General features: G+C 36.9%; 1 protein-coding gene across 7 annotated transcripts in view; it reads left to right on the top strand.

Moving 5' to 3' along the window:
• The window catches only part of EML4 (EMAP like 4), a 124,886-nt gene that overhangs the window by 93,566 nt on the left and 3,381 nt on the right, over window positions 1–27,939 (top strand). For all 7 annotated transcript variants that reach the window (XM_072937813.1, XM_072937812.1, XM_006211460.4 and 4 more), the window contains 9 exons: window positions 7,552–7,703; window positions 8,800–8,925; window positions 9,011–9,142; window positions 9,860–9,927; window positions 18,936–19,024; window positions 20,401–20,498; window positions 26,234–26,321; window positions 26,805–26,903; window positions 27,776–27,906. In XM_072937813.1, coding sequence (XP_072793914.1) covers window positions 7,552–7,703; window positions 8,800–8,925; window positions 9,011–9,142; window positions 9,860–9,927; window positions 18,936–19,024; window positions 20,401–20,498; window positions 26,234–26,321; window positions 26,805–26,903; window positions 27,776–27,906 — 983 coding nt within the window. The remainder of the gene's footprint in view (window positions 1–7,551; window positions 7,704–8,799; window positions 8,926–9,010; window positions 9,143–9,859; window positions 9,928–18,935; window positions 19,025–20,400; window positions 20,499–26,233; window positions 26,322–26,804; window positions 26,904–27,775; window positions 27,907–27,939) is intronic.

Below are 27,939 nucleotides of genomic sequence, written 5' to 3'. Positions count from 1 at the left end.
GCCAGCATGAAGGAAATAGAGTTTTAAAAAATAGTAGTGTTTTGTAACTTCTCTTACCAGTTTAAACTCATATACTAAGCCATTGAAAGTTCAAATAGGATTAAAGATACAGATTTTCTGAGTTATCCACAAGAATCTTTAAAACTGGTTGAGATCACCATGAAAGAGAGAAGAGTTATGAGGCCAAGGAATCTTTGTCCCACAGTTAGATGACCAGAAAAGATCCTGCGAGGATTTACAGAAGTAGGATTTTTTTTTTTTTAAGTTAGCAGATGAAACTCTTTATTTAGTGCCCCTGAACAAGGAAAGAGAGAGTTACCAGGAGTCTCAGTGCTTATAGGGAGATCAAGAAGAATAAGAACCAAGAAAAGACCATTGCAATTGCAATTTCAACATTAAGGCCATGGAACAGCCAGGTATATAGAATAGCCAGTTTCGAAATGGAGAATTTTGAGGATCTCAGTTGAAAATGAAATGGAAAATAAAGTTTTAGAATGAACCAGTAGTCTTTAAGGTTGCCTAAAACCTGGAAGTAAAATGGGAATTGCAGTGAAAAAAAGGAGGTTAAAAATCTTGAGAGAGAGAGAGATGAGAATAGCTGGATTGGGCCTAAGAAGGAAGAAAAAGTGTCCTTGACAGAAAGCAGCAGCCTACATTTCATCCTGAGACTGGAGCTTTAGAAGGCTGAGGTATCTAACATGGCTAAATGGTAGAGGTCATGCAGGGTGATACTGCCCTCAGTAAAAGCAGCTCTCCATTGAAAACTTGAAGTTGTTAACTTTTAATGGATAACATAAGAATAATAATACAGTAAAGCATCACATAATCAGACTCCATTGCTTCAGAATTTGATTTCAGAATTAGGATCCAGCTGGAAACCTTTGACTTGCCTGTGGAAATTGGATTTATTATAATATATGAATACTAAAACCAAAGACCTATAAAATTAGAGGTATCATTTTTTAAACAATTAGTGATTAAAATTATTCTTCTCACCTCACAAAAGGATGTTTCCACGGACCTTTTCTTAACAACTATTGATTACTCTTAGTTATTTGTAATATGGACACGTTGTCCCAATTAGTACATTTATGGCACATTTCCTCCCTTTCTCTTCTCCTTTTCCCAACATAGTAAGACTACAGGATTTACTCTCCACTGGGCTGGGTCTGGAGAGATCTTTGAGAACAGTATGCATGGCCATGTGATAAAATGGTAGAGGGGAGGAAAAAAGAATAAACTCAATCTCCTTTTTTCTTTTTCTCTCTGTAGCCCCTCCTCCCACCCCAATAGTTGGCCTTGGCATTCATTCAGCTTTACCTCAAATATACAGATATAATTTTTTTCTTAAACCCCATTTGCACCCAAATACACTGCTCCACTTTACCCTTTTCTGTGGTAGATGATAAAATTAGAGGAAAACATTGAAAATAGCCTTTTTTCAATCCTGTTTTTCCTTACTGCTTAAGGACAGAAAAACGGGGTGGGGGGGAAGCCCAGAGTACCATGTACTTCCTTCGAAGCAGAAGGTTATGAGAGAAAAATTAGAGACCTTTTCTAAAATCAGTAGGCTGGGAGCAGAGATTCTTCATTAGCAGCAGTAAGTGGTAGCAGTAGGAAGAGAACTGGTCGAACCAGTCTGTCTGTGAGTTGCCCCCAAAAAGGAGAGAGAAAGGTGACGTGGAACCAACCTGGGGTTCCTGAGACACCTCCCCGGGGGACTGGCAGAGCAGCATGCCCCTTGCTTCCCTTATCCGCCTCACATTAAACACTGAAACACTCCTTCCCTTTGTCTTTCTGGAGCCTCTGCAGCAGACCAGGAAATCCCAAGTGACCTACGAATAGCAGAATCCTTGTTTCCCTGCTCTGGAGGAAAGACCCAATTTACATGTCTTGACTTCCCAGATAGACTTTCTCAGGGCCAGCACATCGTCTGGCACTTGGTATTAGCTGTTTGAAAATTATTTGTTAAACGTTTTATTAAGGAAATGACTTTAATCTTACCTTTGGGTGTCACTGTAAGAGTAAAAGTTGAGTAGTACTGATGACAGCATCATTTTCACTAAAATGTGGAATTTGAATATAGAATTGTAGGTGTCTTATGATTGTGAAGATTTTTATACTGTATTTTTTAGGAGATATACTAGACTAGTGTTTTCCATTTCTGTTCACCTGAATTTTTAAGTTTGGTGGTTGAATTGAATTAGATGTGTTCAGAAGTTAAAAAAAAAAAAAAACTTCAAGTTGTGTTACCAGTGACCCCTGATCTCCATTATTGGCCATGCATTCTTAGCCTCTCTCATTCAGTTTAGATTTTAAAAATCACATTTAAAAAGAATTGCAGTGGGTTCAGAATTTTTTTAATGTAGGATAGAGTTTACTTTTAATGCTCAAAATCTGAAATTATCAAGGTTTTTATAATATACATATATACATCATTGATCAACAGATACTTATATCGATTTAATTTGTGTAGTGTACTGTGTCTAGCAGTTAAATAGGAAGGATGGCATCTTTGAGCTCTTTCACATTGTGATCAGAAACAGTTATTCAAAATGGTAAACAAAGGTAGACGTTTTCAAGTTTATTGATACTGGGAATAAAACAATTCTCTCAAAGGAAATTCACATGATTAAAAAAGAAAGAAAGAAAACTAGGAGATAGAAATCCATGTGTATTTTTACCTGAAATGAAAAATTCAGTATGAGTATCTGTATATTTTTTATACCGAAAAATAAGTCATTTGCTTGTTTCTAGTAAGACTTAGAGCATTAATAATTTAGTTTAAAATAATTTTCCAACACAGTTTTCTATTTCTTCTGTACCACGCTTAAAAACTTAACTGCTGAGCCGGGAATAAAACATCATTCAGTTGACTTTTTGTCGAAATAAAACAACAAAAACCTAAAAGTTACGTTGGAGTTGCTGAATACTCCAGGCTGTTAAGGTGCAAGTTCAGCATTTATTGTGCACCTGTTCCAGATTGTTTATATTTGTGACATTCTATTCCACTTCACGGCCCTTTTCTCATACAAAGATACTAAGAATTGAAGGCATTTATTAATTAACCCAAAGTCTTCAGAGCTAGCAATTGAAGGGGGTTCTCTGATTTTAGTTTGATGACCTTCCAAGTATTTCACTGTCATCTTTAGTGCGAGCAAGTAACCATATGTGCAGTTTGAGGCATCATCATGTCAGATTCCTTCCAGGACTGACACATGACCTGAGCACTGGGGCCAGCATAAAGTACATCACCAGTTTATGATAAAAGAAGATAACGCGGGAACAGCCAGATGGGAAAGATGCGCAGGGCAAGGCATGGAAAGGGGTGCAGAGGTGCCATGCCCTCTCCAGGCACACCACTCTCCCCAAACCTCTGAGTGTTCACTGACCCAGAAGCTCTGAGTTGAAGATCCTTAAGGGAAAAGAAAGAAGAATGGTATTATCAGCTGTCTTCCCTGCTTACCTCTCTTGTCTTTTACCTTAACATTTTTTCAGTGTAAGAAATGCCAGGAATAGCATTGTATATCAAAACAGTGACTTAAATTGTTGACATGTTGTCCTACCACTGAGCAGAGTTTGGGTATATGTGTACCCTTCACTAGCTTTAGTCTGTGGGGTGAGGCAGGCAGAGAGGTTCGGAGGTTGTTTTTATTTTGGTTTTTTGTCTGAAAAACTTGTGGCTTAACCTTTGTGCAAAGAAAATCTGAATATGCACAAAAAGAAATTCTAATCTTGTAAACTACCGAGCACTTGAAATCTGCTACATGACTGACCCTATTACGGGCAAACTTGCTGAGAATGTAGGTTTTCCCTTTATATTTGGTGTTTCCAGTTATGTAAGTATAGCTGGAAAGGGTTTGGGCCCAGATCAGAACACAAGCTCTTAGTTTCTATTTTTAAATTCTTGCCAGAAATTTTAGTAAATTGATCTAGTTTGCGTATTCCCTAAAATGATATTTCTGTACTGATGGCAGTCTTATGAACCAAAATTTGAGTATACTGTGATATCACGAATTGATAAAGGGACATTTTTGGATGGCAGAAGTATAATTTCATAGCTAATCCTTTTATTCTAGTAAATAACAGACAAACCAAAACTGTTTTATGCCTCATAAGCTCTGCATATTTTCTCCTTGCTTCCAAACCATTTTCCTTACCTTAAACGTAAATTAATAGAAATCTTCAAAGTTATTATTATTTTCTACTTCTTTTTTCCAGTTTTACAACATTTATAATGTATAATATTGTAGTTTAAGGTATATAACATAATGACTTGATAACTGTATATATTGTAAAATGATTACTGAAATAAGTTTAGTTAACATCACCTCACAGTTATATTTTTTTCTTGTGATAAGAACTTTTGAGATCTGCTGCCTTGGCAACTTTCAAATACACGCAGTACAGTATTGTTAACTATAGTCATGATGCTATCTATGCGTTGAATCTCTATAACTTATAACTGGAAGTTTGTACCTTTTGACCACCTTCTCCTGCCCCACCTCTGGCAACCACTGGTCTGTTCTGCTTCTGTGAGTTCATTTCTCTTAGATTCCACATGTGAGTGAGATCATATAAAATTTATCTTTCTCTGACTTACTGCATTTAGCATAGTGTCCTCAAGGTCCATCCATGTGGCTATGGCTGGATTTCCTTTTACATTCCTCTGTATGTGTGTGTGTGTATGAACATGCCACATTTTCTTTATCCGTTCATCTTTCGATCAACACTTAGGTTGTTTCAGTATTTTTCTTACATGGATACAAGGTATTTGTTATTTCCGACATACATGAAATAGTTCAAAATTTTTCTTATGTGAATAATTCGTAATTTTTAAGTGGGAGAGGGGGAAGTTGAGAGTATCTACACTACCATAAAATGTTCATTATTCTTAAATCTTTGCCAAGTTCCTTTAAGGAACTAAGAAACACCAGCATTTTGCCTGCTCTCCAAATAGTCAACATGGGCCCGTTTGCCCTTTGCTGAGAATGTAACATAAATTTCAAAGTCTCCCTGATATTTGATTCTGTAGTTAAACAGGCAAAGGAAGCCCTCCAAATGATCTTTTTTTGGCAGTCAAGGTAAACTTGCTTTTTATGGAAACTTTGTTTCTGTTAGAGTAGAGAAGAAAGGGGGAATTTGCAATTAAGCTTGGATACATTTGGCCATGATTATGCCTGGAGGTATAATAGGTTTTTAAATTCAAGGATAATTATTTTTCTTGGCAGGTATTTCAAACATTTGGCTTAAACTAGAATGTCAGAAATACAGGCTCATGAGAAGGAATCTTGGACTGTAAATTTGTTTTATAGGTAAATACTATCTAAAGGAACCTGTGGTAATTTAAATTTAAAGCACAGACTTTTTTTTTAGCTTTAATATAGGTCCTCCTCAGGAAATAACTATCCTGGAATATGAAGTGGAAAGTGGGAATCTCAGTGTTGACTACTTATATTGAGTATTTTTATTCCTGATGAAGCATTTGTCCTTCTGTTTTATTTTCTGTTTCCTAAGATTCCATCTTTCTAGGAAGATCTTAAGTGTTTAACAAGATTTTTGGCATGTTTAGAAGTATGGAAGGCTGAATTAAAAATAAAAGACTGTATTTCATTTTCTTACATTTTGATGGAGAGCTGTGAAATGCCACACCTCTGCTTTTTTTGTAATTTTTTACATGGTACCATGGTACTTTCAGACTACTCCTATTAATTTGACCGTGCATGAGAAAATAAGCCCTTTGCTCTCCCTTTTTTTCCACTTTTAAATGCCCAAATAAAGCTAGCAATACTCCCAGAAAATTCACATCTCTCAGATGTTCTTTCTCTCTTGGTCACATCAGATCCATGATAGATAATTGGCTGGCTGTCCTACTGGTCACAGTCATGTTGTTCAATGTTTAAAGTATTTTTAGGTGATGAATGTTGATGTGAGCCGAGGCAGTTGACCTGAATAGCAAGTTTGTTAGAGTTCTGCTCCCAGCTCTGCTGAATAAGGCAAGCTCTACTCCAAATTAGGCAAACCCTTTCCTTTCTCACTGCCAAATATACCCATCTATTAAGTATTTGTACCCCTAGCAGCCTCACACTGAGTAATTTTGAGAGTCAGCTGTAGTATAAATTTTTTAGGATACCAAAGCCCTACAAATTTTTTTTTAATTTTAACAATTTAATGGCAGCTCAAATAGATGAGTAAAAATGAACAATTTCAGTAACAGCTTTATTGAGATATACTTCACATACCATAAAATTCACTCTTCTAAAAATGTACAGTTCAGTGATTTTTAATTTAGTCAGCATTGTGCAGCCATCACCACTTTCTAACTTGAGAACATTTTTATCACCCCAAAAAAGAAACACTATCCATTAGCAGTCACTTCCCATTCCTCCCTTCCCTCAGTGCCTAGCACCCACTTGTCTACTTTTGGTCTCTATGAATTTGCCTGTGTTGGACAGTTTATAAAAATGGAATCATGCAATATGTGATCTTTTGTAATTGGCTTATTTCACTTAAACCTTAATTTTTCCAAAATTCATCCATGTTACAGCATGTATTAGTACCTGATTCCTTTTTGTGGCTGAATAATATTCCATGATCTGAACATACCACATTTTATTTATCCATTTATCAGTTAATGAGCAGTTTTAGAATATGAAGAATTTTTTCCAGTCTTTTTGAGATATAATTGACATATAACATTGTATAAGCTTAAGGTATACAACGTACTGTTTTGTCTGTATTGCAGAGTGATTGCCACAGTGAGTTTAGTTAACGTCATCACTTCGCATAGTTAGATTTTTTTCTTGTGGTAAGAACTTTTAAGATGTACTATCTTAGCAACTTTCAAATATACAAGAAAGCTGGGATGTCATTCAGCTTTACATTGGTGTAGCTGAATCAGTTTTTAAAATACTTTGGTTGGTCAAAAGTCACTTCTCCAAGCCGCCAGTGCCTCCCCTGCCTGTACCTTCCCCGGTGCCCTATATCTCAGCAAATAAAAGGGGTTATCCTTGGCAAAGCAGAAGGCCTCCAGGTCAACAGTGGTTAAATGTTAAATATTAATGGTTCTTCCCAGCAGGAAATGAAGGCTTTTTTGAGTAAAGAGACATGAGTCCTAGTGACAGCTTTGTCACTAGCTAACTATGTGGTGTTGGTTAAGCCAAATCTACATCTATGTTTCCTTATTTCTAAAATTAGAAGAGTAATCCCCTCCCTAACCACTGTATGAGATGATTATAAGAGATAGTTAAGTTCTGAGGCTAGTGTAGCCTCTGTTGTCTGTGAAATTATCATTATATTAGCTTACCTTTTTGTAAAAATTATTTTGAAATATTTTCTAAGTAGCTAAATATTGACAGGAATGCAAAAGGTTGTATTAAGCTTGACTACCTGCCTTGCAGAAGATTGCTGAAAACAGTTTTTTGATTGTTGAGTTATAGAAACTTTTGCTTATTCACTCTGTAGTTCTGCTAAAGTTTTCTTCTAGAAAGACACTAAAATCTGATGGAAAATATTATCACTAGTGTTTTTATTTTTCCCTCATCATATTAGGTGTTTATCAGATCAGTAAACAAATCAAAGCTCATGATGGCAGTGTGTTTACACTTTGTCAGATGAGAAATGGGATGTTATTAACTGGAGGTGGAAAAGACAGAAAAATAATTCTGTGGGATCACGATCTGAATCCTGAAAGAGAAATAGAGGTAAGGATGAAAATGGAACATAAAATTTTTTCGATGTTAAACCCTCTAAACTCATGTATTTTATCCCACATTAAGATAACTTACGCTTTTCTGGGAAATTTGATGTACATTCTTGTCATTTTATTCCCTTGAAATAAACAAGAGAAAAAGGATCATTCACTAAACAAAATAACTTGAAGGAATAAGAAAAATGTGCAGAATAATTAAGTGGCTTGTTACTTATTTCTCAGGTTATTTTTTAGTGATCCAAAAATATAACCATACAAACTTAAAATTTAACATCCATCGAATAGTGTTTCCTGCTTCAGGGTATACAAGATGACTAGTTTAATTTTATTTAAAACTTGAAAAAATACCTTCTAAACATTGGGCTTAATGATAATGCCAATTGTGTATGTCTGCTTCATGCCATGAACCAAGCATATCCATAAAACCTGACAGGTGTTATGTGCTCAGTAAAAGTTTGCTAATTGAATTGAGATCTCAGGAGATGATTTAGCTAAGAAGTGTTTTAGATCAATGATTGTCAGAGCAAAGGCAAATCTCACAGTTCAATATTGCTTCCATATTTTCATGACTTAAATGTTGAATTTATGCTCAGTCTTGTCTACACATAACGTGCTTTGCAGACAGAATCTCCTCTAAAAAAAACAGCATTCTGATAGTACTGCTTTTAGGCTTCATTTCCAAGAAAATACATCCCTGTATTATAGAGAAAGAAATTTGTCTCAGGCCAAATGACTTAACCCAAAATAATATAACCAGTAAGTAATAAAACGAGACCACAGTTTTCATGTGATCTACTAGAACTTACTCTTTTATCTCCTACTCCTAATCCTTAACTCTTGAAATTATATAAAAGATGAATTAAAAATTGAAGCAAAGAATGTTGGTAATGCATTATAACTTCTGTGTAATAAAATGTAATTGAACACATCATTTATTAGCATAAGATTTTACCTTATTATTTTCAAATTTGGAGTTCTGTCATTTATTACCCCGTAATTGATTCCAGCTATAACAGCAGTCTTCAAGTGATAATTAATGCAGGTGAGTATGTGTATGGTGACTTTACAAATTTTTTTTTTTTTTTTAGGTTCCTGATCAGTATGGAACAATCAGAGCTGTAGCAGAAGGAAAGGCAGATCAATTTTTGGTAGGCACATCACGGAACTTTATTTTACGGGGAACGTTTAATGACGGCTTCCAAATAGAAGTACAGGTAAGCTGTATGATTTTAACCATTGCCTGAATATTTCTGATGATACCCTTTGTTTCTTATTACACTGGATGTATTTCATTTTCAGGGTCATACAGATGAGCTTTGGGGTCTTGCCACACATCCCTTCAAAGATTTGCTCTTGACATGTGCTCAGGACAGACAGGTGTGCATGTGGAACTCAGTGGAACACAGGCTGGAATGGACCAGGCTCGTAGATGTGAGTAAAGCAAAAATATGATAATAATCTCCCCACAGAAACTCCCTAAACTGGCAGCTGATAGCAGCAAAGCAAAAAGGACTCAGCATTGATTAAAACCAGAAGTATTTACATAACTCAGCAAAGGGGAAGAGGTAAGGGGAGAGTGTTTATGCACAAAGTACAGCATGAACCCACTCCAAAAAAGCAAATTAACAGGACAGAGCTCAATTTTTCTAGTAAAAATCAAAAATATTTCACATCTTTATAGAGCATTAATTGTTCTGGGAAAGTTTAGGCCTCTGGTGGTGGTGCAGTTGAGTTCAGTAAGGACTGCTCACTAACAGACTCTACTGTCTTCTTTTTGGGTTGGTCTCTTACTGTACATTCTCCCTACCCCACCCAGATAGCCACCTTTTCTAGCCTAAAAGGTGTAGACACGTTCTTTGCAGACTCTAAAGAACTGTACAGGTGTTTGTCAGTAGCCTTACCGTTGTTCGGTGCCTAGCCTCAAGCTGGTTGTCCTTTCCCCCACTGCCCTGCCAGCATGTCCCCTCCTGCTCTGAAATTCTTTTTCCTGTCATGTCCATGTGGTATTTCCCATTGGCTACGATAGAGTTGATTGGGATTCCATGTTTATGAGAAACAAGTTATTTTCAAATATGTTTTGCCACTATTCCCATAGATCTAGGGAGACTTTCTCATGTACTCCCCAACAGCTGTCTGTCTTTCTTCTAGGAACCAGGACACTGTGCAGATTTTCATCCAAGTGGCACAGTGGTGGCCATAGGAACGCACTCAGGCAGGTAGGGTCTTTAAGGGAAATGTGAGCTGAGTGATCAAAGTGGTGGGATGTGTAACCGTTATTCAGGAATGTTCACAATCTGATCTGGAGAATTAATCTTCTAAATGGCACAGTTATATACTTGTTGCTCTTTCTGTTGTATATACTCAATCAGTCATTCAGTTATTATTCATTAAGCACCTACTATTTGTTAGACACTATTGTGGGCATTCAGGCTACATCAGAGTGCAAAGCAGAAACTCCACTATATATAAGAAGGAGTTAAACACCACATGGAGTAGTAAGGGCTAGAAGGATGTGAATCGTTAAGACTCACCCCTTCACCGGATGAATGTACAATATAGGCATACATGTACATACAGAGCCCCAGTTTTTAAGGAAAACCTGATCTGATCCAACTAACTGAAATTACTTTCTAACATTGAGTGTAACTGTTTATATTAAAGCTTCATCATGAACAGGCTTAAAATGAGAAGTCACTTAATTTAAGTGACTTAAGCTAAAAGTTAAGCCGGCGTCCTCTTGGAGATGAGTAGAAAATACCTTAGGAATGAGTGATGCGGTAACTAAATAAGAACTGCTGTCAGTTCTTTCTGGCATGGAGTTGGGGGTTAATTAGAATCTAGGGGAGATGTAGTTATCAGCGTTCATTTTATACATAACTCCTAAATTTGGTTTCATACCTAATTAGATTCTGTTGATTCTTAAGAAAACGTTCTCCTTTATTATTTTTTACACGGGTCTGTGAGTGCCTACCTGTACTGCCTAAAACTGAAAATTCCTCAGTGTAGCCATTCAGATTATCACTGACCTTAAGCTTGAAAAAAGTCACACTCGGAGCAAGGAATTTTGTTTTTAGTATAATGAAACGCGTATCCAAATTGTGCATGATCCAGAAAAGGTGACTAGCAGAAATGTGTAAAGATGCCCTCACATCGAGATCTGGAAATCTTCTATTTCTTATAATCAAGAAGTAAGCACAAGTGTGAATATATTATCACAGTGATAAATAAAATTATCATTTTAAAAGAATGTATTACTGATATAACTTCTAAGGTGAAAAAATTCATGGCCCTAAGTGTACCTAGTACTTCCTTAACATTGCTAATCCTCATATAGTAAGGATTCTTTTTTAACAGTTTTATTGAGATACCATTCATATACCATAAAATTCACCCATTTCTACAGTTCAGTAGTTTTTAGGAAGTTCACAGGGTTGTAACAACCTTCGTCACAAGCTAATTTCAGAACATTTTCATTAACCCAGAAAGAAACTCTGAGCCAGTGAGCAGTCTCTCCTCATTACCTCCCCCCACTTCCAGGCGTGAGCAGCTGATCTACTTTCTGTTACTATAGGTTTGCATATCCTGGACATTTCATATAAACAGAATCATACAATATGTGGTCATTGTGATTAATTTCTTCTACTCAACATACTGTTTTGAAGGTTCATCCATGTTGTATAGCATGTATAAGTATTTCATTCCCTTTTGTCACCAAATACTCTGCTGTATGGATACGCCTCTTTATCAGTTGAGTTATTTCCACTTCTTGACTCCTGTGAATAATGCAGTCATACACAAGTTTTTGTGTGGACATATATTTTCAACTCTCTTGGCTTTATACCAAGGGATAGAGTTGCTGATAACTCTGTGTAACATTTTGAGGAGCTACCAAATTGTTTTCCACAACAGCTACGTCATTTTATAATTCTACCAGTAAAGTATGAGGGTTCCAGTTTCTCCACACCCTCGCCAACACTTGTTATTGCCTGTGTTTTGATTATAGCCATCCTAGTGGGTGTGAAATGCTTATTCATTGTGGGTTTTTTGTTGTTGTTGTTGTTTCCAGGGGATGGATAATTTGATTGATTGATTTACTCATTCATTCATTTATTTAAAGTGGCGGTACCAGGGATTGAACCCAGGACCTAGTCCATGCTAAGCAGGAGCTCTACTACTGAGCTATACCCTCTCCCCTCATTGTGGTTTTGATTTGCATTTCTCTGATGGCTAATGATGTTGAATATCTTTTTCACCTGCTTATTGGCCACTTGTATAGCCTCTTTAGAGAAATATCTATTCATATGCTGTGCCCATCTTTAAATTGGTTTGTCTTTTTATTGTTGAGTTGTAAGAGGTCTTTATATAGTCTGGATATAGTACCTTATCAGTTTAGGGGTTTTTTTTGTTTTTTGAGGAGGGGGTTGGAGGTAATTAGGTTTATTTATTTTTAGAGGAGGTACCGGGGATTGAACCCAGGGCCTTGTGTATGCTAAGCATGCACTCCACCATTTGAACTATACCTGCCCCCTCAGTACCTTATCAGATATGTGATTTACAAATATTTTCTCATTCTAAGGGTTGTCTTTTCACTTTCTTGATGGTAACATTTGTTGCACAAAAGTTTTAAATTTTACATAGTCCCATTTATCTATTCTTCCTCTTGTCTTTGGTCATAAGGATTTACTACTATGTTTTCTTCAAAGAGTTTTATAGTTTTAGCTCTTACTTTTAGATCTGTGATTCATCTTGAGTTAACCTTTGTGTATGACGTGAGGTAGATACCCAGCTTCATTCTTTTGCATGTGGATATCCAATTGTTACAGCACCATTTACTGACAAGACTATTCTTTCCCCAGTGAGTGGTATTGACACCCTTGTCAAAAATCAATTGACCATTCAATCTGGATTCCCAGTTATATTACATTGATCTGTGTGTCCATCTTATGCCAATACTGCAGTCTTGATTATTATAGCTTCACAATGTTTTGAAATCTGGAAATGTGGGTACTCCAACTTTGTTCTTTTCCAAGATGGTTTTTGCTATTAAGGATCCCTTGAATTTCCACATAAATTTTAAAACCAGTTTGTCAGTTTCTTCAAAGACGCTAGCTGGCATTTCGATAGGGATTTTTTTTTTCTTTATAGATCAACTTGGGGACTGTCACTATGTTGACAATATTAAGTCTTCCAGTTTATGGACTGGAGGGATTTTTCTATTTATTTAGATCTTCAGTTTTTTTCAAAGATGTTTTTAGTTTTTAGGGTACAGATTTGCACATTTGTTAAATGATGTCTAAGTATTTCATTCTCTTGATGCCATTTTATATGGAATTGTTTTCTCACTCATTTTCAGAGTATTCATTGCTGATAATATGTAAATACAACTGCTTTTTGTGTATTGATCTTATATGTATCCTGTACCTCTGCTGAACTCGTTTCTTAGTTTTAATAGTTTGTTTTAGTGGATTCCTCAGGATTTTATACATATAAGATCATGTGATCTGCAAATAATAGTTTTCTTCCTTTCCGAGCTGAATTGTTTTTCTTTTTCTTGCCTAACTGTCCTGACCAGAACCTCCAGTACAGTATTGAATAGAAGTGGCAAGAGTGGTCATCCTGATCTTGTTCTCTAGTTCTGAGAGAAGGCATTCAGCCTTTCACCATGAAGTATCATGTTAATGTGGGTTTTTCATAGATGCTCTTTATTCTGAAGAATTTTATTTAATCATGAAAAAATGTTGGATTTTTGTCAAATGCCTTTTCTGGTCTATTGAGATAACATCGTTTTTGTCCTTTATTAAGATGGAGTATTACATAAATTCATTTTCAAATGTTAACCTTGTGTTCCTGACATAAATCCTACTTGGTCATGGCATATAATTCTTTTTATATGTTACTGGATTCAGTTTGTTAGTATTTTGTTCAATATTTCTTTCATCTATATTGATAAGGGGTATTTGTCCATAGTTTTCTTGTGATGTCTTTGTCTGGTTTTGGTATTGGCAATATTGGCACTTCATTAAGGCTTTAAATAAGGCTGATATCCTCTAAACCAAAATGTAGACTTAAAGCATATAAATAGATAAAAATTAGTATATACTAGTAATTGTTAGTCATTAGTTATCAAAATTTTAGATTTATTGAACCAATGACTCATAAACTACTTAATCAATAAATCACACGTAGGCATACCACATATTTTCAAATATAATGTTCTGTCACTTTTTTAAATTTGTGTATCTTGGTGGAATTTAAAGTTCTTCATAAAGCTCACAGTATATGTGAGCCTGAACCATTATGAACATGAAAGTTTATAATCTCTGAATTATTGGTAAGATAAATATTGCTTGATTTTCCCAAGACCCCAGTTAATCATTTCTTCCCTTCCTGTTTTTTGAAACTAGTTTCTCAAAAGGCACTTAATCTTTATACCACTTACAGGCCTTAGAGAAATGACAACTATATTTGCCATCCCATCAGGATGATAGGTGTGTATCAGCTCAGACAAAATCCCCAAGAAGTTTGCACAGAACTTTAATCTGTTCTTGGTTGGATCCAGTTCTATTTCCAAACCAACATATAGTATTAGAGGCAGGAGTTTTTGCCGTAGTCATTATATAGGCTGATAAATGGAAGTGAGACACCCAGAGTTCGAGAAATCAGTAGACTTGAAGTGATGGTAGGGAGAATAAAAAGCAAAGTTGGAAATTGTTTCAAAGAAAGAAATCCGTGGAATTGAGGCAGTATATAGAACATACTGTGTATAATAACCATATAGGATGGAAAGGGGAGTGGGCAGACTGAGAGAGGTGACTTCAAAGAAGACCCCAAGGTTTTGGTCTGTAGTGATAGTGACAGCTTTGACGAGGAAGCAGACTGGGAAAATGAGCCTGGTGAGTGGGTAGGTATAGAATTTCATTTAGTTTTTGACATGGAATCACAGAACCTTAGACCTAGAGAGACTGGGGATCCAGCTCAACTCATCTTTTTTTATTTTTTTATATAGTTTTTAAAGGTTACTTTGATTTGACGGTAACCTTGGCAAACCAGCAATGTAGCTAAAGTACTGTTACCAAATTCTAACCAGATACTGTTGACTAGGAAGGTTCTGAGCATAAGAAATGTTCCTTCTGCTCAAAAGGGAAATGTCAAAGGCATATTAGCACTAGCTGACACTATGACATAATTAAAAGAGAAAACTTCTAATTAGAAAAGAATAGCTTTTTCCCTCTGTAATTTGGTGTTACTGAACTTGGCCTGTGGGTACTCCTGAGCTCACTTTTCCCCAGGGTGCACGGTGTCTTTGAACTCCATCAGCATGAATCTCCCTGAGTTCTGCCTTGTCGTAGCTCCAGTTCTGAGTTGCTCCGAGCTCCGGCAGGCTGCGGAGCACTACGTGCAGGGAGTGGCACAAAGAAATATGAGACATGGCCCCTACCCAAGCAGCTTATAGCCTAATAAGATACTACACAGAAAGACAGCGAGCATGGCATATTTGTAGTTTAGTATTACTTGAATAAACAGGCACTAATGCTTGAAGATGAACAGAGAAATGACTGAGAGCCTTAGTGGTCAGAGAACACTTCCCAGAGGAGGTGGGATGGGTCCTGGCTTGAAGGAGCGCTGAAATCTTGAAGAAGCAGTGAAGAGTTAGGAGCTCATATCAAGCAGGAGGAATGGATTGAGCAAATTTAGGAAACTATGAACTAACTGGACTAGAACTTTCCTAAAAGCTTCTTGATACCTAAACAGTGGAATCCAAACTTGTTAGCCTGGCCTTTAAAGCCCATTTAAAAATCTCTCCCTCACCACTCCTCGCAGAATGGTCAACTTATTGTCCTTTACACTTCAGCCCTCTTTGTGTTTTCTTACCTACCCCTTTCCATCTGTTTATGCCCCACCTGTCCTCACCACATTTGATGTGCTGAGGTCCTAGACGCCTCCATCCTTAGTGATTACTCCCTGCTCTTAAACTTCATCATCCTTAGTACTTGTGAAATTCGTTTTACTTTGAACTATTTACTGTATGAACTCACTGTCTCCCCAGTTGGATTATAAACTCCTATTCTGCCTCCTTTGCTGACTCCTTTCTTCTCTGCATCTCTAAATGTTAGTGTATCTCAGAGATAGAGAGCGAGCACTTCCCATGGGATCACACCTTTCCTTGGTGTGACGTAGTGAAAAGCACAAGGGGCAGACACTCTCTCCTGGCTCTGCCACTAACTAGTTGGTTGGTGGCTTGTCAAGTGCTTTGACATCATAGGATTTCAGTGCTCTTACTTACAAAGTAAGAGGGTTGAATTGGGCTTTTCTTCCCTGTGGTTTTCTGATTATAAAAGCCACATCCCTGTTCTTGTTAAGTGGAAGCTTCATAACGAAGCAGGTGGGAAAAGTTACAAACCTGCCACCCAGAGGACATACTTTATATTATGATGAATATTTTTAAACTCATATTTTAAACAGTTATATGTTCATTCAGGGACTTTAAAATATGGTATTTCCCAGCTGTAAAATCTTATGATTCTTTTTTGCCACTAAACAAATCAATATAGTGTCTTTTTAAAAAGTCATCATCAAGTTAATGATGGTGCTGTGTGTAGGTACTTGACTCACAAGTCATAACAGTTTACATATGTGGCCAAAGATTTCCTGTCTCTGAGAAGGACCCATTAGGTCCTTGAGATCATATAGAGTCCCATAATGATTCCAAATTATCTTAAAGCAAAACCTTAGCTCCAATGTATATACTCTAGACTACAATGAAAATACAGTTCAGCACAGTGAAAACTTAAATATTATTTCTAGAAATTCCCTTTGCTAAAATAAAGGATTTGTTGTCATCCTCTGCATCCCTTTGTTAGGGATAGAGGTCCTGAGCCTGAAAGCCTTTTCTAAAGGTAGAACATAACTCATGCAATGAAAAGGGTGGGAGCTTTAAAATAATTGCTGGGGATCCATGTGGAAGTTGTATACTTTCAATAGCAAAGTTATTTAATTATTACTGAAAATTACTTGCCAAAAGTGGAAGAATTAATCTCTGATATGTAATTAAAGAAACAGAAAAAGTAAGCAGGTTTTTTTTCTTTTTTGAGAGCTACCATCTCTAACCAGTAAATGACTCAGAGTTTTAGGTTTCTACATATTATACCAACAGACATTCTGGAGTTTTTTTAGTTACTTTTTAAGAGAGTTTCCAAAGAGACAAAATTGTTTGCAGTTTTCCTAGGAAAATTAAACTGACTTGGAAGCAGTCTTAAGACAGTATCAGTTGGAACTTCTCCAAAATAAAAATTGATCATTTTAAATGCCTAAGAAAGTATAGCAAAGTTTTCATAAACGCAATAAGAACCTGAAACCTGCTACCTGCAGAGTGGTGCCATGTCTCACTGTTCTTTAGGTATGTCTGTGCAGTCTGAGTTTGGGATATTTTGTTCCCTGTTTTGAAAAGGCAGTTCACTTGGCATCAGCTTTGGCATTTCTTGACTCAGAGGAGTTTCACGGTGGCAGCCATAAAAACTGATTAATGAATTACATTCTCAGACAAAACCCATAATCTGTGGGCACTGTCCAGCTGCGATAAAGTGTGTTTCTTATTCACCTTTGGAAATGGAAATGATCAAACATTCACCACAGGGCTTCAAAATGCCAGTTTCCTGCTGATTGGCTTTCGTTTATATAATCTCAAGTATTTACAAATAGAAGCTATTTTTCTTCCCTGGGTAAGAGACAGTATTTATGAACTTGATTAGCTACCTAGAAGTTTCAGTCCACCGCTCACAAGTTACTAATTCATTCATGAACATGTTTAATTAGAGAGGGATTTCAGTGATAGGCAAAAAGTTGGGATCTTTTGGTCTTTTATCTTCTACCTTGAATACGTTGAGGCATGTTAAGCAACATCACCAAATATTCTTTTTTTTTTTTAATTCTTTTAGGGCCTTTTCTCTCTCCTAAATAAAATTTTTTTAAATTTAGTGGTCTCTTTCCAGGTGTTAGTTACAGTGCTTCAAAATTAAAAGGAACTGTTGTTATGACTTGTTTTATTGGTGGAATTTTTCCCATCTGAATAAATAGAAATAAAACTTGCTGCTCTTGTTGTTCCATGCAGTACATGAGAGTAAGATAGTGATTTTATTTTTCTAATCTTGTCCCATTTTTTCCACCCCTACCATTTCTTCCTACACTCTGCATTACTATTAAATAATTCTTGCTAAAACTTAGTCATGTTCCAGACTTACGTTGTGTGTGTTCATTTATACATTCTACAAATACTTATTTAGTGCCTGATCTGCTCTGAACTCCTGCAGCCAGCTGTGCATGCTGTCTGTAACCTGCCCTCCTCTTCCTTATCTGTCCCTTAGCTGTCCTTCCTTAGTTCCCAGTCTTTGCTTTGTACCCAGTTATCTCACCACGCTCTTCTGAAGCACCATCCCTTCCTTCAAGTGCTTTTAGAAGAGGGTCTGATAAGAGTCACTTATTATGTTGTTGGATTTCAGTCATTGTTTTAACCTCTCAAGAGGCTTTCACATTTTGACTTTTCCTATAAATGTGAATGAAAAACTGTCTCTCAAAGAACTTAGAGTTTGCATGTGCAGGTATTGGGGGCATAGGAGAGGCAGAGTGTCCCCTGCTGGTTCCTTTGAAATCACACCAAATGAATGACCCTCTGCCTTTCCCTCCCACCTTCATACTGTCCTGCTCCTTCCCAACCTCCATAGCTGCAGCTGTCACTCCTCCTGCCCAAACTGCCTGTATGTCTTTCCCTCATCATTCAGCTCAGCTATATTCTACATCCTTGCGAAAAGTTTTTCTATGTCTGCTATTACTCATTTTCCTTCTATGAGTTCCTCTATTGTCCATAGTCACCATCAGTGGAGTTGGCACTTAATTGTTCTTTGTTTCAATTGGTTCGTTTACTTTTCCCTGGCTCTAGTGTAATCTTCAAGAACACTGATCATCTTGTCATTTTCTGTTTGAACCATGCCTCGCAAAGAGACACTGTTGGCATTCAGTGAATACCTAAATAGAAATGAGAATATGCTGAGGCCCATATAAGTATATTTATAATGTATCTAGCAACACTTTGCAAGATGAATTCAACATTAGAAGAGGGAAAAATGTTCTGCTTAATAAATTTCTTTTTAAAAAGGTAGAAAAAGTCAGCAACCATTTTTTTCTATAAATGCTAATAGCTAAAGAAAATTTTGATTTTACTTCTTAACAGGTGGTTTGTTCTGGACGCAGAAACCAGAGATCTAGTTTCTATCCACACAGATGGGAATGAACAGCTCTCTGTGATGCGCTACTCAGTAGGTAGGCAGATTTACCCCATCCTGGCATTCACAGCATTTCTCTGTAATTACATATTTTCACTTCCAGTAAAGCTGACTACTTTTTCCTCTACTCTCTAGAGTTGTTAAGTATTGAATGTGTCCCCCAACATCAGATTAAATTCTGCTGCAGGAAACTGCAAAAGATCTGCCAAAGTTAAACAGCATTCTGAATCATCAAGCAAACATAAATTTAGAGCAAACTGTTACAACTGCATTTGCAATTGAAAGCAGAATACAGTGCAATCAACTACCACTTTTTTGGAACTACACATACTTAGATTTTTGAATAGGTATTAGGCTGAATGTTAATCTATTTAGTAACCTCTTCTTTGTATATAACAGAATGTAAAAGAAATTATACTATTCAAAATGTACACATTTTATAGGCCTTCAAGTTCTTTAAAATCTAGCTTGATTTTTACTGTTACTTAGTAACGGTTTGTTAATTAGATAAAATACTTAGCAACTCATAAGGATTTGGTCAGTTCATTTAGCCGTTTTGCATAATTCTTCTTGTACTTTATTCAAAATGTTAATTTTCTTTGATATTCTAATTCCTTTTTCCCATTATTAATATGGATTTGATTCACATCATTCTTCCCTGAAATTAGTCCAAATGATGTTTTCTTATATTTGAAAATACATTCCAATAGTTGTTGGATCAGCATGGAGTCCAAATGACCTTTTTGATCACTTCTAAATTGCTTCAAAGGAAGCCCAGAATACTATTCTGTGTGTTGAACAAGGAAGGAAAAGTATTTGCTTCCAGCTATAAGCCTGGCAACAGTTACCCTGAAGCAGGAAAGGTTTTCTGTTTTGGGTTTGGTTTTTTTTTAGTGCTATAACAGCAAATAATTACTGCAGATGTAGCAATTAAAACTCAAAGATGGACTTTATTGACCATCTGTTATATGGTAAGTATAATGGAGTAGATCGTAAAAGAGAACATGGTCCCTTCCCATGAGAGCCTACCCTGTAGTTGCAGAGATCCTATGTGCTTGGCTGAAACAAGCAATTGTATACTCTGCCTGCCATGTGAATATTGTATACTTAGACCCATAAAAGCAGGTTAACCTCCCTGGGGCCAGTTTGTAGCTAACTAGAAAGGAGATGAGGCTAAGGGAAGAGTCCAAGGCCTGTGAGCATTTCCAAGAAGAGAGTTTTGTACTGGACCAGATGACCACTTGGTTTTGCTTAGTAATGGAAGGATTCATTCATTAAACACCAAATAATAGTTAAGTTGATGAGATTTAACAACATTTGTAAAATGTCATTTGGTATAGGTCCAGTGAAGTGACAGTAAATAAACCTATCAATGTATTTGCTTAACCAACATTTTTTCCTGTTTGATTTTAGATGGCACCTTCCTGGCTGTAGGATCTCATGACAACTTTATTTACCTCTATGTAGTCTCAGAAAATGGAAGAAAATATAGCAGACATGGAAAGTGCACTGTAAGTAGTGAAGTGAAAGAAATTAAGCTGTAAAGTGGTTGGAGATCTTTACTTCTATTAGAAAGAGAGTTAAATGTTTACATTGATGTATCTGCTTTAAACTTTAAACCTGAATGTCAATCTTTGAAAACTGAGATTCCCTGACAGCAGAGTATAGCTGTTCCATGTGTGCTCTAGAAAGATTTCTCCTTTCATGGGAGTTTAATATTTCTCTCTCTGACTAGTTTTAAGGCAGTTTCTTAAATCAAAGCTATTTCCTTAGGAAATCTTTGGAAAATAACACTTTTTTTAAATGGAGTGAATCAGAGATGAAAGGGTGTCTCTCGCATTTTAATCTCAATGTCTCATGATCCTGCCTACCCTTGACACTGCAGTTTCCTATGTGACCTCTCTAGTGCTGAAAATAGCATAGTTTATATGACGATTCATCTGCATTAAGAGAATTAACAGAAGCTTATTCCCTTTAATTTGTTGCATTTCTGATTGGTTTATCATTGTAAGATGAAGATTGGATTCAATTCTGTGGACATACTGAGTAATTACCTTATGGCAGGCAGTCTGCTAACTAGGAAGATGTTCTAGGCACGGGGAATATATATGTAAGATTTGTTCGTTGTCCTCACAGTACACATTTAAGCTAAGGGCACGACAAGAAAGGCAGGTAGGAGCTGAGAGCACAAACTTGGGATCAGACAACATGGATTTTAATTTTCGTTTCACCACCTCAAGTGTGACCTTGAGCAAGTTATTTAAACTTTCTACTTTGGTTTTCTCATCTATTCAGTGAGGATAATAGTACTTTCTACTTTACTAGATTAAAACAAGGCATATAAAATACTTAGAATAGTGCTTGGCAGATAAGAAGTACTCAGTATATTTAAGTATGATTTTTATAGGAAATGAGGTAGTTTGTTATCTGTGTTAGCAAATCAGTTTAGGATTAGCAGATCACTTGATGAATTAGCACAGATCCTTTAACAGCCTTTATCACAAAACAGTTTTAGGGGAATGAGTTTTTAGAAGCATATACATAAGTAAACCCAGGCCATTTACTATTCAAAGAAGAGATTTTCTTTTCTTTTCTTTTTTGGTGTATTTTGTCATCCACCTATATATAAGCTGATCTACAAGCAATTATATAGTTTTAGAATTTATCCAAAATAGTTTTTTTAGTTTGACAAAAATTATGAATCAGTATCCATTAATTTATTTAAATCCTATCTTTTAATTGACTTATTATCTTAATTTAATATTTGGGATATGAAACAGTAGTGTAATAGCGCCTCACTGTACAACACAATCAAATTAAATGTTCTACTGAAAGGAATTTTTAGATTACTTAAATTTACCCTTACCAGGCGCCAAATTTTTCTTAATTATTTTTTACCCCAACCTTTTAGAAAAGTCCATGCCTTAATAAACAAGAGTGTTATCAAATGTAATCTTGTGGAATCATAAAATTTTACAGGTAGCACTCTAGCATTTACTTAGCTCAGCCTTCATTTTATGGATGAAGATACTGAGTTTCAGAAAAGGTAAATGACTTGTCCTTGGTCGCATCGTGATGTAGTGGCAGATCTGGGACCTGAACCCTGTTCTTCTGACTCTTAGACTCCCCAGGGTACGCAAGTGCCTCAGCCGTTCAGTATGTGTATGACTGTGCTGTGCTCTTACAGCACAGCGGCGGGCGCAGAGTGGGAAGTGCAGTGCGTGACACTGGACAGTGAGAATGACCTTGGAAGTGCTGAGAAGTGGCAAGTTTAGCAGTTGCATGAGACATGGCCTTCTTCAGTTACGCAGCTTTTTATTTTAGTGTGTATGAAAGTATTATTTTGAGATATCATTAGGAACTGTTAAAGTTTATAGTACTCTTTGAGGCTCGACTGCTCTGCTTTTCTCGTTATCCTCTGTTCTGTGCTTTGCTTCCAGCTATCACTTCTCCTTGCTGTCTGCTTCTGCCAGCTGGTCTTACAGTCTCATATTAGCTGCTTTTGTCTGTTGTCTGCTATGACGTAGGACAGAACTGGGCTAATGCTGCCTCTACTGCTTACTAGTTTGCAACTTTAGGCAAGTTAATTAACTTCTCTGAGTCTTAATTTTGGTATCTTAAAATTGGAGAATATAGTAGTGCCTACTTTTATAGGATTGCTGTAAAGATTAAAATGTGGCAACTGGAAGTACTCTCCGAGATCCAAATACAAATGCTGTTTTCTATTTTGTTTTCAGTATTTCCTGTGACTAGTTAACACTGAAGTGGACTAGTTAACACTGAAGTGACCCCATAGCTGCAGCAGGATACCAGCATAGAACTTTGGGAAGCGTCCCTCTAATGGACTCTGACCAAGCAGTCGGAACCTGTCCCTGAATGCCGGCATTCTAGCTTTCTGTTTGACTCAAGTTTCTATGTACCTTTCAACGCTGCTACTCAAAGATCGTAGCCCAGGAAGTACAGTACGCTGAAGTTGCAGCGATACACTAAAAAGCATTACAGCGTCTGGCAGAGTAGGCAAGAAGTGCTGGTAAAATAAGTGTCAGGACAAAGATGTCAGGATGTTGGTAACTGAAAATATATGTATGAATAAGAGATGAGTAAAAGGCTTCCAAACTGTCTACCTAGAAATCTCCAAGAAAATAACCCATAAAACTATTGCAGTACATATTTCAGTATTACTATAACAAGAATTATACTGCAGTACTTGGTGGCTTAATCAAATGAGGGTTATGTTCTCATTTAAAAGAATTCTTTGGGGATTCAGGATCCTTCTTTCTCTCTAACTCCATCATCCTCAACAAGGTACTACTGGAATTCCAGTCATCACATCCTAGTCCCAGGAAGACGGGATCAGAGCAAGGGGAAAACGTCAGCTCTCCTAAGTCAGTTCTCTTAAAGTTTTCCCAGAAGCCTCACTCAGTGACTTCTGGCACCCACAGCTGCAGAAAGAGGTTAGGAAACATAGTGTTTTCCTGGGCACGTAGGAGGAGAGAATGTGGAGTGGATAAGCTATGCTCTCCAGACCTACACTCTAAAGACTGGATTGGATAGTCTGACAGTCTACACTCTAAAGATCAGCTTTCCCTCAGTCCAGCAGAGCATATCAAAAATGTGATGGGGAAAAAAATCTTAATTGCGATAGCAACAAAAACTGTGGCTGCTTTGAGAGCAGACCTGGCAAGAAAAGCACAGCAAGCATGTGAAACATGACTGAAAGGCAAACTAAGAACTGAAAAAATAGACATAATGTGTTTCTAGATGAAAAGGTCTGATAAAAATATCTGTTCTCTACAAATTATTCTCTAAATTTGATGCACTCTTACTTAAATTTCCAACATGGTATTCATGAGCTTGGTAAAATGGTTTAAGATTCATATGAAATTTTCCACATACCACAAAACTATCACAGCTGGCTGGGAATAGGCAGATAGACTAATGGAACAGAAAAGAGAGTCCAAAAACAGATCTCTATTTATATGGAAATTTACTAGATAATAATAAAGGTATTTTCAGATCAGTAGAGAAACAATGGACCGTTTTCAGCCTGCATTATCCAGTATCACAGCCACTAAGCACAACTTTGTTCATGAAATTAAATACAGTTCAGTTCTCTGGGAGCGTTGGCCACATTTTGAGTACTCAGAAGCCACAGGCTGCTAGTTACTGCTGCACTGGACCGTGCAGGTACACATTTTCATCAGCGCAGAAAGCTCCATTGGACAGCACTGCTCTAGATAGTGAGGGGACACCTACTTAGGAAAAAACTTACTGCCCTAACTCAAGGCCTCAGTGCTTTTTTTAAAACTCCCCAGGTAATACTAATATATAGCCAGGGTTGCAAACCACTGCTGTAGATGATGACCTTCAGTGGTTGACAAAGCTTTAGCTGAAATATTTTTGATTTTTCCAGTGTATTCTCAAGCACTATCACTTGTAATTATTCTCGTGGGCCCAGGGCAGGGGGGACACTCTGAAGTGGCATCTGGGAAGGCAGCGTTACAGACTCTCAACAAACAACTGCATCTAACTTTTTCTCTGCTTGGTTATTGGACTCCATACTACCAAAAAAAAATATTCACTTTGTTTCCCAATATAAATTGGTAACTGCCCCAAGGCCTTTTCTGAATTTGGGGACTTTTCCTATTCAAGAGGTTTTTTTTTTTTTTTTTTTTTTTTTTTTGAAAATACTTACATTGATTTAGTTTACCATCTAAATACAGTCTGTGTCCAACACAGATGTGCGTTGCATGAATATTATGCATCCAAACGGTGCTTTGATGCTTTTCTAAGCAGTGCTATTAAATTCTTTTCACAAAGACTCAAACAGTATTTTTAAGTACTACATTAGGATGAATACTTCTTGGAGGACAGTACTTTGCCATGATTAATCTAGTTAAATCCTTCATTCATGTAGTAGCACTTTTCTTATCTTAGAAGCGTGGCTTCTCTGGATGTCAGAGCCAGGCATCAGACTCATGAGCACTATGAAAAAGATCTATGTGAACCCCATCCTCCCTGCCGCATTCAGAAAATATCCAAGAACCACATGTGTCTTTCTGGCATTGAAACTGATTTCTTGTTAAGTTGGTAGGTCTCCCACATGCCTAGCAAGTGATTCACAACCTCTTCTCTAATGTACCACCTAATCCCCAGTGATTCCAGGAAGCTTCTTAGTTCTCAAATTCACATCATTTAAATTCATTTAAATGTATAAATATGGGTATTTACCATGCAGCACTGTGGTGATCATAGCTCCAGAAAGGTTTTAGGACGTCTTAGACTTCAGAAGACTGCTAGAAAAATGAAAATGCTTCATGTAAATCATTAGAAACTATACCTCAGGTATTTTGAATTTCTTACCTTTAAAAATAAAAACCATGTGAGCAGAAAGCTAGCAATTCAAAAAGTACAACAGAAATTAAATGTTTTAATACAGACTGCAGGAGATAAAAGTAATTTTGAATATTCATCGACCTGGTTGTAAACCTTAAGACCTGTTTGATTTATCTGCAGTAGTTTATTGGAAGTCATCAAATGCTTACATGTGAAGCCAAGAAAATACAGCATTTAATAAATTTTTTTGGTCTAAATTCCCAGTGTTAATAAAACCTAAGCAGAAAAAGATCACTGTATTCTTATTTAAGGAGTCAGATGATTATTGGATCCAGCTGTTCAGAGGGAGTGCGATGTTGGGTAACTGTTCATCCAGAATATTCTTTGGAGATGAGTTTTTCTAAGAGATCTCCAGTGTGACTGTGGGTGTGTCCCATCTTCCTCAGCCTCTGGGGTGTCCTGTGGGTACTCAGGAAGCAGCCCAGGAAAATTGTACTCTTTGTGCTCAACCTGCAACCAATACCTCATTCTCAAAAATAAAGATAAAAATAACTGTGCTAACTTAGGGACACTAGTGACTTGAAATAAGGCCTGAGGTTGTGGTATCTGTTACAGTGTCTTTGAAGACACAAGTTTGAGACTGTCTGTCTTGGAAGTGTCGCACAGGTGGTAGGTGCTTGTTGCTGCTATCTAAGTGGAGAGACCAGGTTCCAGGTGCTTAACATTTCCACGGTGGTCAGGTTTCTTTAAATTCCAAAGTTCTGGCTCCAAACAAGGTAGTGTAAAAAAGAACTAAGGACCTGCGATTCCTGGTGAACGGCTACTCGGAAGACAGTACTGGCTACTGTGAAACTATTTGTCATTCAGAACTCTTAACTGCTCTCTAAATAGTTGATGTGTTACTTCCTAGGGACATTCCAGCTATATCACACACCTTGACTGGTCCCCAGACAACAAGTATATAATGTCTAACTCGGGAGACTATGAGATCCTGTACTGTGAGTATGAACGATCACGTGCGGCTGAGACGTGTCTGTCGGGCAGTAATGAGCAGGCTGCAGGGACTGAATTGTGCAGCAGCTGCACACTGGCCCCTGACCTGACAAAGCTCGTATGGCTCTGAGCTGGCTAAGGACTGAGAATCTCAAAGAAAGTAGTGAGTTCATTTAAATGTCATAGGAAATTATTCAGGGAGACTGGTGCTGCTCTGAATGGTTCTGTATTTAACAACTTTTCTTGGAGACAGGAAGGAGTATAATGGATGAGCAATTATGCTTTTTAAAGAACAATTTCAGTGGGAAACAGTTTGTAGTTCTATCTATAAACCCTGTTAAACACTTTGCCTTGTTAAGTGTGTCTTAATGTTTTTCAGTGTATGGATAATAAATACAAGTAAACGTGGCTAGTTTGAATCAAGATGCACTGTCAAGTACATTTGTACACAAGCACTATGATCATACTTCCTGTTTCTGAATTTAAAGGGGACATTCCAAATGGCTGCAAACTAATCAGGAATCGATCGGATTGTAAGGACATTGATTGGACGACATACACCTGTGTGCTAGGCTTTCAAGTCTTTGGTAAGGACGTGACATTTGGGAAAGGCGATTGTGGGTTTTTATTTATATTTACTTGGTTAAATTTCTAAACAAAACTAGTCTACATGTGTTCTTTGGTATTATCACCATTAATGCCCAATTCAGAGAAGTGTATTAGGATTGAACCAATACAAAATTTATTCTCTGAAGAATCCAGTTTTGGTCCGCAATAAATTCAGACTAATCTAATCTAGTAGAGGTTTGTGCTTATTATGTTGAACCAGTGTGTCATAATGATTCAGAATAATTAAATTTGCTGTGTCGACCTTTGGACATAAATAATAGTTCCAGGAAAATTCTATGTATAGCATGATAGACCAATGGATGTCCCGTGCATTTCCACTAAGAAAGAATGAGGTCCTTTAAGTGCCTGTCTAAAAGGGATCAGTGAAAGAGTCTGTAAATTTTACAATTACCCAGAATCCACTTTGGAGAATCAGTGCTATGGCATTGTTTCTGTACTTCGTTTGCTACAGAAGTAACTGAGAACTTCCCCTCCAACTAGAAACTTTAAACAGGAAGAGCTTATTGTTGAGGTGAGATGTGAGATAAGCTAAAACTAAAATTATTTATTAGCACCACCTGCTGGTTACTAGTGAGTACTTTTGAGTCTTAAAGTCTTAAAATTTTCCATCTTGAAGCTATTTCAGTGTATTAGTAGTTAGTTAGATTTTGGGTAAAATTTCATCATTTGAATAAAGTATTGAGCCACTACAAAATTTGTAAGGGAAATGTTAGCAGTTAAGAGTTTGAACACAGATGAAAAATCAGTAAGATTCTAAAACACATGTAGCAGTGCAGTTACGTTTTTCAGGCTAATTTTTCTACCCCCCCCCCCCGTCTCCATATCAAAGGTGTCTGGCCAGAAGGATCTGATGGGACAGATATCAATGCACTGGTGCGATCCCACAATAGAAAGGTGATAGCTGTTGCTGATGACTTTTGCAAAGTCCATCTGTTTCAGTATCCCTGCTCCAAAGCAAAGGTAAAATCAATTTAATAAAAACTAATGTTATAG

Source organism: Vicugna pacos, chromosome 15 (genome assembly GCF_048564905.1).
Source record: "Vicugna pacos chromosome 15, VicPac4, whole genome shotgun sequence".
In the NCBI taxonomy this organism is placed as follows: Eukaryota; Metazoa; Chordata; class Mammalia; order Artiodactyla; family Camelidae; genus Vicugna; species Vicugna pacos.
This window is presented reverse-complemented; position numbering and strand designations above follow the sequence as displayed.